At 35.3% G+C, this 14,844-nt stretch overlaps 1 protein-coding gene across 4 annotated transcripts in view; it reads left to right on the top strand.

Moving 5' to 3' along the window:
• The first annotated feature begins 450 nt into the window (after positions 1–450).
• The window catches only part of LOC117790500 (scoloptoxin SSD14-like), a 28,192-nt gene continuing 13,798 nt past the window's right edge, over positions 451–14,844 (top strand). For 3 of the 4 annotated variants that reach the window (XM_034629989.1, XM_034629963.1, XM_034629972.1), the window contains exon 1: positions 451–951. In XM_034629989.1, coding sequence (XP_034485880.1) covers positions 893–951 — 59 coding nt within the window. In that variant the 5' untranslated portion in view covers positions 451–892. Of the gene's footprint in view, positions 952–8,304; positions 8,599–14,844 lie in introns of those variants that run through there. The other variant, XM_034629979.1, reaches the window with a different exon arrangement.

Here is a 14,844-nt window from a genome sequence, read left to right as displayed (position 1 = left end):
CCCACAGTTCTTAAGATTATATGTTTTTTCTATCGATTTTTATTATCTATCAACCTGCTTAATCGCAGCAAGAGCGGTTAAACATAACGACAGAAATAGCTGATTAAATTGTTAAGGCAATTCAAGCTCCTAAAAGTATTTAACGGGTATCCTATAGTCGGAATCTCGACTTTAGCCTATCCGACTAGTTTTTTGTATGTTTATGCTAAGCAATAATAATAGCAACACCAACAACACGGTCAGCCACGTGGGTGGATGTGTATGTAGATGTGAATGTGGTTGGGAGTAGCCACCGCTGACGCTAGCGCTTCTGCTGCTGCGCCTCTGCTGCTGCGCCTCTGCTGCTGCTGCTGTTGCTGTTGCTGGTACAATCAAGCACCTCCATCTCCACCGTTGCCGCCATCAGCGTTTGATGCTCTCTGAGCATCCTCAGCGGAAATAGAAATTCAGTCAGACATTGAACGTCGCGCGTCGAACTGTGAATTCGCTTAACTAGAAACTGTAACCGTAACTAAGAACAGAGCTTGCAACAAGAGGCCTCACCTGGCCGCCATACCCCATATCCATATCCATACTCCTGCCATCCATAACCATACCTATTCATTCATCCATCCATCCATCCATCCATCATCTTGGCAATCTTTTTTTTTTGCTGTCTGTGCCCGCGCAGTGATTTCTGTAATTTTTTCAAATTTGAATTCCGGTTTTTCGCATTCTGTTTTCTGTTTTGTTTTTTTGTGTTGCCCCTTTGCCGTGTGCGGTGCGTGAATTGGCATAAACATTTAGCGCGAAATTGTGTGCAGCTGTTTGTTGGATCCATTGGATTTGCAACAATTGCAGCCAACTATCCAGAGAATCACTGGCATAACGATAACAACAACAAAGTTGGCAAATGCATTCCACGGCATGCGGCGTTGGCGCCTCCGCCACAAATCTTGCATCACTGCAAACGTAAGTACTTCTTTCAGGCATGCAAACGGAACTACATGCAGTGTAAAGTACGTGTAATATGTACGCTTAAAGATACACATACATTGAACAAAAAGACCAACTTCTAAAATTAAAAACATTCATCTTAAATATGTTATTCATTAAACAAGACCATATTACTAATTCTAGGAACATAAATCTAAGAAATCGAAGTTCATAATCCAAGAATAAAAATCTTAAATTGTTAGGAAAGTATTAATATGTCATATTTTATTGTAAAACAATAGTGGTATAAAAATTATACCAAATCAGAATAAATTGTTTATTTATAAAAAAGAACATTTGATCTTATAACAAGTGTTTTCAAAACCAAGATGTGTGTTTTTAATTTAAGAATTTCATGTTCTCGACGCCTTTTTTAGACCAAAATTCTTAGTTTTGAAACCGAATTCTTAATTTTACAACATTTTTCCCATTAGTGTACACTGTACATATGTTCTGCTGATATTAAAAACTCTCATCGCACGGTTTCTTTTATAAAACTTTCCTCCTTTCCCATAAGTTTCTATTCCAAACGATCTTATACCATATACCATTTTAATCTCAAAATTGTACGCTAGAATGTATACATTTGAGCAAATTATAAAAATTTTACATTTCAATAAACCATTTTAGTTGGTTATTTATACAATTAGTTGTTAATCTTACAGTTAATATACAAAGCTGACATACAGAGTATCTTTCAGTCTCTCTCTCTCTCTCTGAACTTTTTCATTTCACCCTCAATATTTAATGAGATTTCCCAACAAACTAAGAAAATAAAATGAATTTCTTTAGAAGGAGCAGCTGGGAATTGTATGATATGTGCAAACTTTATATCGTATTATTTATGCTCGCATTGAATTTTGTGTTTTGTTATTGTTCAAATATGTGATAAATAAAAAAGTAAATATGTGTACTTTATAATGATGTTTAAGCAGAACATAATTAATGGATAATTCAAAAAACGCAATTGGCTTTGAAATAACTTCAAGGTTTTTGTTAGCGTGGATTATTTGGAATACATTTTCTCGTATATAGATAAAAGTTGATTATTTGATACTTGGAAAGATCCAGTTCTACTTAGGGGTGGAGGGAAAAAACCTTGTAGCTTCTCGTATGCTTTGCCACTTGCTGTCAGGCCATAAAGCATCTACTTATAGCCAAGAAGTGCCGTTCAATAGACCACAGATAATCCATCAAAGTGCGCAAAAGACAAACAAATGTTGAGGGGCGTGACTATGGATGGGGATGGGGGCGGATGGGGACATGAAGCGATGAATGGAGGAATGGATGTAGTTGGGTATGGATGAAAGGGGGAAATGCGTCGGATCACACGCTGCGTAATAAAGTAGCTCAGCAGAAGATGTGCGGATTGTAAACAAATATGTGTGTCAGCACAAGCATTGTAGGCAACTCAAAATAGTTGCAGTACGACGTTCAGGAAAGGGGCATGGAAAGTGGCAAGTGGCAAAGTGGCAAGTGGCAAAGTGGCAAACGAAAAGAGGGGACGGGCCAGATGAAAGCGCAACAGCAGCCAGAAAAAGTAGAGCACTTAAAAAATGTTTCCTCAACTAATTAATGAGAATTCTAAGTGCGCTACACAAACACATCTCGTACATACACTGAAAAAAAAGACATCTTACATTTTTTTTTTAAATAAAAAAATTTTATTTTACTAATACTAAAAATATTAATCTAAAAAATCAAAATTCTTAATACAAGAATAAAAATCTTAAATTGTTAGAAAAGTATTAATATGTACTGTTTCATATAAAACAAATGGTGGAACCGTGGCGCTCTAATTAGTGAAATTAAATTTAAAAAATCATTTTTAATTTTTTTATTTTCGGATTTTAACTTTAAGAACATTTATTCTTAAAATAAGAACTTGGTCTTGTTTAAAATGTTCTCAAAACCAAGATGTGTTTTCTTAATCTAAAAATTTTATGTTCCTGACGCATTTTTGATTTTTGAGACCAAAATCTTGATTTTGAAACATTTTTTTATCAGTGTACAGATACAGATACACACACGCAGATACAGATACATTTGCCTCGTCGCTGACTGACAGCTGCTAAAGGCGAAGGGGAGCAAATTTATAAGTCACAATTTATGTTTATAGTGCCCCAAAGTGTCGGCCAATTCGTGGACCAAACTGTTGAATGCCCCGCCTGAAGTTGTTGTTGTTGTTGCTGTTTCAGCTGTTTAGTTAGCTCAGCGACAAGTTCAATTGCACCGCTTCTCCTTCCTTTCTCTCTCTGTCTCACTTGCTAACACTCTTCCACTGTCTGCCAAATCTTTTATGGCCTAACCATACTTAAAAGGCCAAGGGCAGCTCCCACACACACACAGACACACATTGGTGACGTCATCGCGTTGGCGTCACTTGCAACGGCAACCGCCTACATGCAACAGTTGCAGTTGCAGTTGACTTTGTTGTCACAATTCCAACTCGACGCTGCAGACTCATTCCTATAGCTATACCAATATTGATCTCTAAGCTTATTGGTAAAGCAAATCAACAAAGTGAGATATCATATAAAATCGTGTAGATCGGTACATTTTTGCCCGAGTGCCTGTGCGTCTCACTGGCGCCTATCAACGATACATAACGAATAGAACACTGGGAGCAGCAGGAGACACGCCTTTGCGCTTTGATAGGTGCCAGTGAGACGCACAGGCACTCGAGCAAAAATGTACCGATCTAGAGTGAGCTTTAAAATATATTTGTATATTTAAATATATATTTAATAAATTAAATGCTTGCATTACTCGCACCACTTAAATGCCCAGGCTAAACTCAATAAACTCTATTAAATTCTACGAAAATCTTAAAATTTTATGAACATTATTTTAAAAAAAACTCCGTCCCAAAACAACAATTTCGATAAAATGTTATATTTCGGTTTTGTCCTTTCGGTTCCAGTATCAGTACCGTGACGACAAATCCATTTTGAAAAATTAAAAAATGATTATGCGCTGTTTGATATTAAGACTTAGGGAATTTAGAGGCCAATCTTAGATCAAAATGGCATTCCCTTTGATCGGTTCAGGTTTGACAAAGTTAAGAAAGTTTGAAGTTAAGTTTTAATACAAAGAAAAAAGTCAACATTTTTGTTAATTTTTAATACAAAAAAAACATAAGAATGCAGTCAATAAAAAATTGTTTTTAGAAAAATTGTATAGAAACCGTATGAGTATAAGAGTTGCGGTTTTTAGTGCACGGATCTAAACTAAAAATTTAAAGTTTAGTTTCGGTTAACGGTTTCGGTATTATTCACAGCTTGTACGTATGTACATCTAATTTTTCCAATTATTGTATTTTTTTTTTTTTACAACACTGGAGTTAAGTGTCATCATTTAAAGGTAGCTCACCTGCCCCCTTAATTGGGGCCCATCCTATGCATAACTTATTCACATTAGCTACCCACCAATATTAAACAAATACCGCCCACATCCGCAAGTGCCACTTCAAGTTATTAAGCCAACATTCAAAGTGGATTAATTGATTTGCTGACAGCGATCCACTGCGTTATGGCTCTGCTACTGCGCTGCGGCTGCGCTGCTGCGTCGCTGCTGCTGCGCTGCCTTAAAAGGTAACTGGTAGCGCTGTTTGATTCAAGTACTGAACGCATCTTCATTGACAGATTGTTAGTTATATGGACTGACTGTGAAAATACCATGATTAGCTGATTGTATACGCATTTTTGACCCCGAACCGCCTACACCTCGTTCCCCTGGCTCCGACTCCCGACCCTCGTTATTTTTCTTTTTTGTTATTTTCAAGTACAAAGCTCATCGCATTTCCATGTGGCAACTGTTGCTGCCGTTAATTTGTGCAATTTGTTGACACACATTTCAATGTTTCGCTCGTTGGCACGACATCGACATGCTTCCATGATCCGCTCCGGCTTTGTATCATCGCCGGACCCGGACCCGGACCCGAACCCGAACTCAGAGCCGCTCACTTACGAGCAGTGATGCACCGGATATCTGAGGACGCCCACCAGCAATGCCGTTTGTCGGACGCAATCCAGCGTCTACTTACGAATGCCGCCAACGTCACACACTCGCACACACACACACACACAGACACATGCACACGCTGAGCGGGAGAGTGTGAGGAAGACAGAGGACAGATCTCAGATCTAATCTGAGTTTCAACTACTGCGAGATTTCGTTTGATTCGTTGCAACAAATTTGCGATTCGAAATTTAAATTGTTTTTGGAGGTTAATTTACAGTTATGGCCAAATCATCATTTAATCTATTTAACAAATTTCAAATATTTGTATACAAGGTTGCAAACCGATTCTGAACCGAGCCTCGTAGAACCGGTTCGGTTCGGGTTTTGTATGCCGCCTGAACCGGATCATGAACCGAACACTTGAAAAAAAAATAATAAATTTTATGATTTTCTAATATAACGCAATTATTTGAGACTTTGGATTCAAATAAGTCATATTTAAATTTTCAAATAAATTTTAATTATCATCAAAATTTGATTTCTTTAAAAAAAAAAAAAAATTTAATCAGTTCAAAATGTAGGGAAAAAACCAATTCGCGAACAGAACCGATGTCTTACTCTATGGCTCGAGCCGAACCTTTAACAAAATTTTAGAGGTTTGCAGCCTTGCTTGTAAATAAAATTTGAAAGCAGGGTATTAAACCAAAAAGAATATTGGGTTCAGTTAGAGTTTCGGTTATGTATGTATTTCGGCTTACGGGTATCGGTTTCGTAACGGTTACAGACTTATTGTATGTTTCGGTTTTGAAATACCTGTATAGTTTCGGTTCACACCATAAAAAAAAGTTGTAAAATTTGAAAATGGGCTAAAAAGGGTCCATTAAATTGAAGCGATATTCAAATTTAAAATCAAAATTAGTTTCAAAAACGATAATAACATCTTTGAATTGAATTGAATTGAATTTAATGCTTTATTGAATCGAAAATAATGGTTGGACATGAATCGGTCTAATCGGTTATTTCGGTTCGAATTATATCGGTTTTTTTTAGTTTCGGTATAAAAAGAAAGTTTTGTTTCGGTTTCAGTTACGGTAACAAATATCAATCGTTTAATACCGGATAAAGGATGCTGTTTTGATTACGGTTTTTAAGTATTAAAAAATTGAATTTTAATATTTTGCAAAAAATAATAAAAACATTTAAAGGGAATTTGGAGTTAAGTTCAGAGCGATATAAGTGAATATAATCAATTTTTATTCCGTAAATTATTATATCATTAAATAAACAAATAAATAAATATCCTTCCGACCGATATTTTTGTTGTAGCTCCGTACGCCGAGACTTAGTAAATATTTTCTTTATCGAAAAATCAGTGATTGCTGACATTTTTCTTATTTACAGTACGTCCAAGCACTTGGTAATATTACTTGTAAGTGGTATTTCTACAAACCAGATTGGGTTAAAGCTATATATTATATGCAGTCACATGCGGTCATATATTAATAAACTTATTAGTAATTTCTCTTCATCAGAAAATTAATTTCCGTTGTGTTAATTTAGCTTTTGAGGGACAAAGAATGACTGTATTGAAAACTGAAGAACTTAAATTCCCTGTTCTTGATTTTCCCTTACGTTTACTTGCTGTTGTTGTCATTTTTTTGATCGCCACACTGAAAAAAAAGACCAAGTTCTAAAATCAAGAACATTCATCTTAAATATTTTGTTCTTAAAATAAGATTATTTTAAGACCAAATTACTAAAACTAAGATTATTAATCTAAAAAATCTTAAAATCTTAATATAAGAATCAAAATCTTAAATGGTTAGGAAAGTATAAATAGGTACTATTTCGTATCAGACAAATGATGGCACCGTGGCGCTCTGGTTAGAGAGGCCGCTTCAGTTGTGAAGCAGTAGGCGGCGGTTCGAATCCCCCTCGTAACAAATTAAAATAACATTTATAAAATTACTAAAACAGAATAAAATATAAATAAATCAAAATTTAAAAATAAAAAAAATATACATATAAAAAATAATTTTCATTTATTTTATTTTTTGATTTTAATTTTAAGAACATTTTTTCTTAAAATAAGAACTTGGTCTTATTTAAAATGTTCTTAAAATCAAGATGTGTTCTCTTAATTCAAGAATTTGATGTTCTCGACTCATTTTCTAGACCAAAAATCTTAGTTCTGAGACCAAAATCTTGATTTTAGAACATTTTTTTTATCAGTGCATGAATAAAACAATAACTGAATACAATGAAAACTAAAAAAAAAAACACAGTAAAAAAAAAAAAAAAAAAAGACAAAACAAAAACAACAAAAAACTCAAAATGAAAACAATACACTTGAATTAATTTGTTTTTAGTTTTGTGCCTGGGGAATTTTTGGCAAAGTTCCCCGAGGAGTCCCCAACGTTTCTTGTTAGGAATATGTTGAGTAATATATAGGGAAGCTTTCTCATTCCTTGTTCCCAGGAAATCGCAATGTTAAATTCTTTAATCATTTTCATACAAACGGCCCAATGTTTCCTCAATGACTGGGGCATGTTTTCTAACTTTTCCTCAATATTTCTTTGAGGTCTGGTTCTGCTGGGAGCTGATCAAAGGTCAAAGTCAACTAGATACGTGTATTTATCAGTTTTATATTGGAGCTAAGTACTTATTATGTCTATGGACTCGAAGCACGCGAATTTTAATCGCTTGTATAGTCTGGACTTGTAATGATGATGTCATGAAATCGGTTGGCCAAAATCTGGCAGCTGATTTCGAACCTTGGTCTAGACTATAGTTGGGGGTGTTTGGGTTTGAGGTGGTAGGGTGTAGGGGGTGGTAAATGGTAATGGGTCGAGATTTTTGTCGTCAGTTTATCAACTTGTCGCTTCACTTTATGTATCCATTTTTGTGTGTCACTGTCAACAAATTGCTTTTAATGGGCGTTTGGGTGGCGCAGCTCAGTTTAGCCTCCCCACAGCTACCGCAGACGCTTCCCCTGCCCCTCTCTGCTCCACGTCAATGCTCATCCCTTGCCCGTTGCGTTAGCCGGCAGACTTCGGGCTCGAGTCGAGTCGGCTTCATGTGATAATCACGGCCTATGTCCATTGGGGCTGCCTAATTTTCGTGATTTCCGCACGACAGCAACAGCTATAACCAAAACAACAACAACAACAACAGCAACAGCAATTTGCACTGCAACAACAACAACAAGAACAGCAATAACAATAGCATCAACAACAACAAAGTGCGAACAAGTGACTCGTCTGGCCGAGTCGTATTGAGCGCCGCCTCCGTCGCAGTCGCAGTCGCAGTCGCGGTCGCCGTCGCCGTCGCAGTCGACGCTGCCGTTCAGTCGCGGCCGCAACACGCTCCGTTCTTAATTCAGTTGACCAGCAGCCAGCGCTGCGACGAGACACGCGACTAAAAAAAACAAGCAATAAAAGAGTCGAAAGAGAAAATATTTGAAAAACAAAAAAAAATTATAGAAATTTTCAAAAACTATCAGCGCATACAACACACCATAATCGTGTGCAAATAAACGATTATACAGTGTCAGGCAGCGGCGCGAATTTAATTGAAAATATATACGAAACGAATTTCACGCGTTTTCTGTGCGTTTTAAAAAACGCGCGCGATTTTCAGTGCGACATTTTTTTGAAAGAGGTGACAACACGCGCCACAGTGCGACAATAATTTAAATATTTTTATATGTATATATATATATATATACTTAGTGTATTATAATAATTTATTTGATTTATTTTCATTTGTTTGTTGTTGGTTTTTTATTTTTATTTTTATTTTTTTTGTCGTTGTTTTGTGCGTGTGCGTATCGTAAAGCAATGCAAATGTTTGTTGTTGCTGCTGTTGTTGTGTGATTATGTTGCTAGGCTGATATGGTGACACTGGTCGGATGCTGAGGCCCAGCATTGGCGCTCTCGACCAGACGCCAGGTTCGCCCACCTAAGACAACGCAGACGACGCACGTTCAACGAAAATAGCAACAAACGTTGGCGGGCAGCAACAACAACGGCAACAACAGCAGCAACAGCAACAACAACTTGAGCAACAATGGCAACAAGTCCAAGTCCAAGTCAATAATCAAGAAATACGCAATGCTCATCTGGTATTGGATAGACCCCAAATACACTTCAACAACAAAACAGACGCAACAGGCAAAAAGGCAACAAAATTGTTTCAGTTTCATTTGTCGAGTATTATTATCACTTTTGTTATTGTTGTTGTTTTCTTTCTACTGCCACTGCCAATAAATAAATAACTTAAAACAGCAACAAATATCAAAATATTCAAAATCAAAATGAATATGAAAATATAAATAAAAATATAAAAACAAATAGAATTAATGCCAGGCGCCAAAAGAGCGATCGCAGATGAACACTTGTTGAGATTGAGATTAAGATGCTTTCAAATTTTCTCTCAGGAATGAAAATTATGAAAATACATATTCAAAAAAGAGACAATGAGAAAATGGCCAAAAAGCTATCATAGAAAATAGACACAGCAAACGAGAGAAAGAGGGAAAGAAAAGATAGAGAAAAGAGAGAGAGAGAGAGAGAGAGGGAGAGAGAAAAAGAAAGGAAGTAAAACTAGAAAATGTGTTGCTGTTCAGTTGGACGCAGGTAAATAAAATTTAAAAAAAAATAAAAAGTCGTCACAAAAAAATTTAGAATCAGGTAATTAAAAAAAGGTGAATATAAAAATACCATAGTTCAATAATTAGAAAACCATGTTTTTGAAAATTATGAAAAATACTTCTAGTTTCTATTAAGTAGAGTTCTCTCAGTTGATTGTTTTCTGAAATATATACTAACATATATGTTTATTGTTTTCTACTTCTACTTTTTTACTATAGTACATTTTTTTAGTAGTTATAGCCAAAATTTTAGTGTAATTTTTGCCATAGTTCAATGTAGCCAATACTTTACGTAGTATTTAATTTAAAACAATGTTTTGCTTCAAAGTTACAATTTACGTTATCAATTCTCAAAAGGGTTTTAGCAGATATTTCCTTTAAATATAAATTTCAGTTCCATTTTCTAAATGTTTAGTTTAGATAAAAATTAACTTACTAGATGATATTTTGACGATATTTTTGCAAACTTCGAAAAGCGACTAAATTAATCCCCTTTTAAAAATTTCTCTGTTGGGATAAGTGTAGTATTTTGAAAAAAAAATCGCTTGCCATAAATAGGGCTAGCAAATTGATCAAATAAGTCTTCTCTATATTTGAAAATAAATAAAGTTGAGCTCCTGAATATTAGAATTTTTTTTTGTAATATTTTAAGTTTTCATTGCTTATGTATATGTATTTTCTTAGACTTAACGATCAATTTAAGTTTAGACTTAAGCCGACCGGCTTCGTCTTTAGTCACTAATTAAATTTTTTCCATTTTAATGAAGATGTTTTTATTGTTGGCCTTCAGTTTGAAACAATTTGAATAAGTCAGACTTAGTCTGAGTATTATTTGAATTACTTTTGAAATAAGTTCAGTTCATTGATAGCCTTCTTTCAATTGCCTTTCATTGTACACTGAAACAAAAAGCAGCCACAATGATAAGTTTGTACAGTTGTTCAGTTGATCTTTCTGTTGCTAATTTGACACAGCATAAATTTGTATGGTTTATCTGTTCTTGTTGTAGTTGTTGTTGTTGTTGCTGCTGTTGCTACTGTTGCTGCTGTCTGAGTTGTTATCTAAACGAGCTGCTGCCGCCGTTTGGTCTATTGCCGGCAATGTTCACTGATAAGACATTGCAACGCACTCATCTGCCTGCAATACACACATGTTGCTGCTGTGCCATGACAGCAACATGTCCGTTTTGTCAAGCCAAGGGACAACTGCTTGATATCACTGTGCTGGCCAGCGGCAATTCATTTGTTTTCAGAATCCAATCAGACACTTTATCAAGCAGCTACTGTGCCATCTATCTATTAGTGTGTGTGTGTGTGTTTGAAATCATTATAAAGCCGAGGCGAGTGACAGCAGCAACTTGAGTGTCAATTGTTAGCTCAAATCTCGGATACACTTTTGAATGGCAGCCACTTAATAGCCAGCTGCATCCCAGCAGCTACTTGGAGCTAAAGCTCTCGCAACAGCAACAACAGCAGCAGCAGCAACAACAGCAACAGCAACAACAACGGCGACAACAATAGCAACAGTTAAATCAACAGTAATATAGACTCGTTGTTACAGTTGCTAAACGGCATCTCCGGTGGGTTTCGGGGTTTATAATATCGGCTGTACCGCTGATTGCTGACAACTTAATCAACATTTGAGTATAACAATCTAAGGCATTCTCTAAATATACTCGTATAATACCATAACACACACCGACTACGAGTATGGACTATGCCAGTGATGCCGCCGTCACCAGCTAATAAGCCTCTCAATCTGTCTCTGTCTTCCTTTCGTCAATCTGATATATATATATTTTTTTTTATAAATATATATACAGATTTATATATAACACATACATGTATGTAGCTATATTTATGTATAATGCTGCCGCATGTGTGTGTGTGTTTGTGTGTGTGTGTGGACTATAATATTTGCCAAACGTCCCTGAACTTTGGGTGCTCTCAATTTGCACTGTCACGAATTGCGAATGTGTCAAAATGAGATGGATGATGTTTGCACGCAAACCTCATAGATCAATGCAAGATCTTTGTCTCCGTTTAGGTGCAATCATTGATCCTAAGGGTGCATGGGAACTGAATTACAACTAAAGTTTAATATTAGCTTGATTAGCGAATTCAGTTCAGTTTGTTGATCATAATAACTGAAAATTATAGTTATTGCTGACTTAAAAAAATTTTAAAGATTGTTTATATTTACGATCAGAACTCAACTAGAGCCAAATTTGAACCAAATAAAACTCTGTTTTGTTTCACAGTTTCTTTATATAAATTTGATCCTTCGTTAGTCTCATAAAATCCTTACAAAAAAAAAAAAAAAATCATAGAAAAATTTGCCGAGTGAATTACAATTTATTTGCTGACTAATCCTAATTCATTTTAGGTATTATATATAATTTATATATTTATTTTCTGTCAGGCTATAAGCAGCCGATCCTTAACTATACATTTAAATAAAAAATAAAAACAAAATATTATTATTCTGTAAGCGTATTTCCTTGTCGATATCTGAAAAATTAGTGTGGTTCATTGTTATTTCGAGATTTCGACAATTTTGGGTCATATTTATAGAACAACACAAAAAAAAAAAGTTTTTGTCCAAATTTATTTTTAGTAAACACCTTTCTTTTTCAGTGTATATAAGGGGGTTTTCCACTCGCTGATTATTCAATTGCTGTGTAAATCTTTCTTTTCATTTATTTTGTCAACTTTTTGATTACACTTATTAGGTTTATTTTGTATAGTTATGGGAAGGGCTTTCCACCGGATATATAGTATGCATAAATCTCAAATCAAATCAATCGAAATGTTTCTCAACCATTTTTGTGCGATTTTAGCAACTAGCAATGCAAAATTTTTTTTACTTATTAGGAGTCTTTTAACAACTCTTAGCTTTACTCGGACTTTATGTTTCTAAATTTGCGTCTCGAATGAAAACATAAACGAATATTCTTCGTAAATATATATAAAATTTTTAAATAAAACATGTTTAAATACAAAAAAAAGACTTACAAAAAATACCCAAACATATCAAAATAAATGGTCTTACAATTAAATTGTTTGCTCAATTTTTAAGAATTTATAGCTCTTAAAATTTTTTTCATAATACCAAGAAGCAATTTTGTTGTTATCAATGGATATGCCCAAGCAATATAATAATGGAGAAGTTATTAAGATAAAATAGTTGGGCAACTTTCGGTCTTATTAGTCACGTTTCTGCGAAATTGACCAGCAGCAATATTTGTATGACAAACCACGTTTGCCAAAAGTTTTGCTTAATTAGATGGACAAACATTTGAAAATTTCAAGTGTTTTTTTTTTTAACTTACCGAAGGCCGCCTTATAGACACGATTCGGCCATAGATCATGGATCATAGCCCCATGACAACATGCATACTTACGGCATGAATGAATGTACAATATACCAAAATCAATTCGAGTTTCATAGAGAATCGTTTGGGCAATTAAATCAACAGCAATTTGACAGAAATACATTAAAATGCATGAAGACAAACAAGCGCGCAAATAAATCAAATAAATCAAAAAAACCAAAGGGCGGACAGTGCCGGGTAATACCGGGTGTGGTCTCTCTGTGTGTTTGCGAGTGTGTGTGTGTGTGTTATTTGGAGGCCGAGACGGAAGCCCAAAGTCTATGGCGTTACGTTGAACAACGCATTTCCAAAATATCCAATTGAGCTACGACCTTAGACAACGCACTTGTCCCAGACGATGACAGACCTAAAAACCAACTCGAGACGCAATTGCAATGCCAACCAATTGGAATTTTGTGCAACAAGTGTGAAAAACACGACAACAGCAATTACAACAACAATAAATAACAAATAAAAAATGAAACACGCAACAACAACAGCAGCAGTGACAGTGACAACAACTGCAATTTGCAATTTTATTATTGTTGCTGCTGCTGTTGCTAAATTTATGTAGTCCGAATCCGAGTCCGAGTATTATGCGAATATGCGACTATTCTAATTGTGCGACAGCATCAACTGTCTAGCTGACCCCATTGGGCTTATGAGAACACCGCCCCGCCCCCACCCGCTCCGCCCTCGTCACGCCCCCGGTACCTTGTGGATTCAAAGTAAAAAAAAAACTTGTCGGAAAGGCTATAGTAGAGATCCCGACCATAGCATACCCGTCAAGTACTTTATAGAAATTACTAGCTAATAAAAACTACTGCATACTTTTGGGTGCTTGTATTGAAATAATTATTATTAGCTTTGATTAGTTAACTATTACTACAGTTCTACTGGTCCGATCTTGCTGCGATTAAGTGAGATGCTAGATAATATTAATAGATAACGTTTATTACCATAAAAAACTTATTAACTAAATGTGGTGGTTTTTCATTTAAAATTTAAAACAAACTTTTCATGCTCCAACGCCATTGGAGTCTGTGTGCCAAATTTGGTTGCTCTATCTCTTATGGTCTCTGAGATCTAGGCACTCACACAGACGGACAGACGGACGGACAGACGGACGGACAGACAGACGGACAGACAGACAGACAGACGGACGGACGGACAGACAGACAGACAGACACACATGGCTATACCGACTCGGCTGCTGATCAAGAATACATATACTTTATAGGGTCGGAGAAGTCTTCTTCTCCCTGTTACATACATTTCAACGAACACACTATACACTTATTATACTTACTTATTTTTGAAGTAACGGGTATAAAAATAACGAAACAATAAGAAGGAGATAACTACGGATATCCGAAGCGTGTGTACCCTGTAAGATATTCTGCTTGCAAAATCATTGCAAAATTAAAACATAAAATACAATGAAGTGAAATAAGATTTAATTATAATTAAATGAAATAGACAGGAATATAAATAGAGTGGGAAAATAATAGAAGTAAAGAAAGGACCATATAAAATTAGCTACAGGTGGAATGAAATGCAATGGAACATATACATATACATAATACAATGCAATTTGATATGTGGGAACAGAATACAATATAACAGAACTAAGTGGAATGAAGTAAAAAATGAAATTAAGCACAACTAATGAATCGGAAATAAACGTATCAAAGAGAAAGATAAATCAAAATGGAATGTATATGAAATCGGATATAATTTAATAAATAATATAATGCCACCTAAAGGCATATGGAAATGAGTGGAATTCTACGAATCGTAGAATAGAAAAGGCAGAAATGCAATAAAATATAATTGATATGCAGATGAGTTGAATAGAACAGAATAGAATAATATAACATTATA

This window comes from Drosophila innubila, chromosome X (genome assembly GCF_004354385.1).
Source record: "Drosophila innubila isolate TH190305 chromosome X, UK_Dinn_1.0, whole genome shotgun sequence".
NCBI classification, from domain to species: domain Eukaryota; kingdom Metazoa; phylum Arthropoda; class Insecta; order Diptera; family Drosophilidae; genus Drosophila; species Drosophila innubila.
Note: the sequence above shows the minus strand (reverse complement) of the source record. Positions and strands in the feature narration are given on the sequence as shown.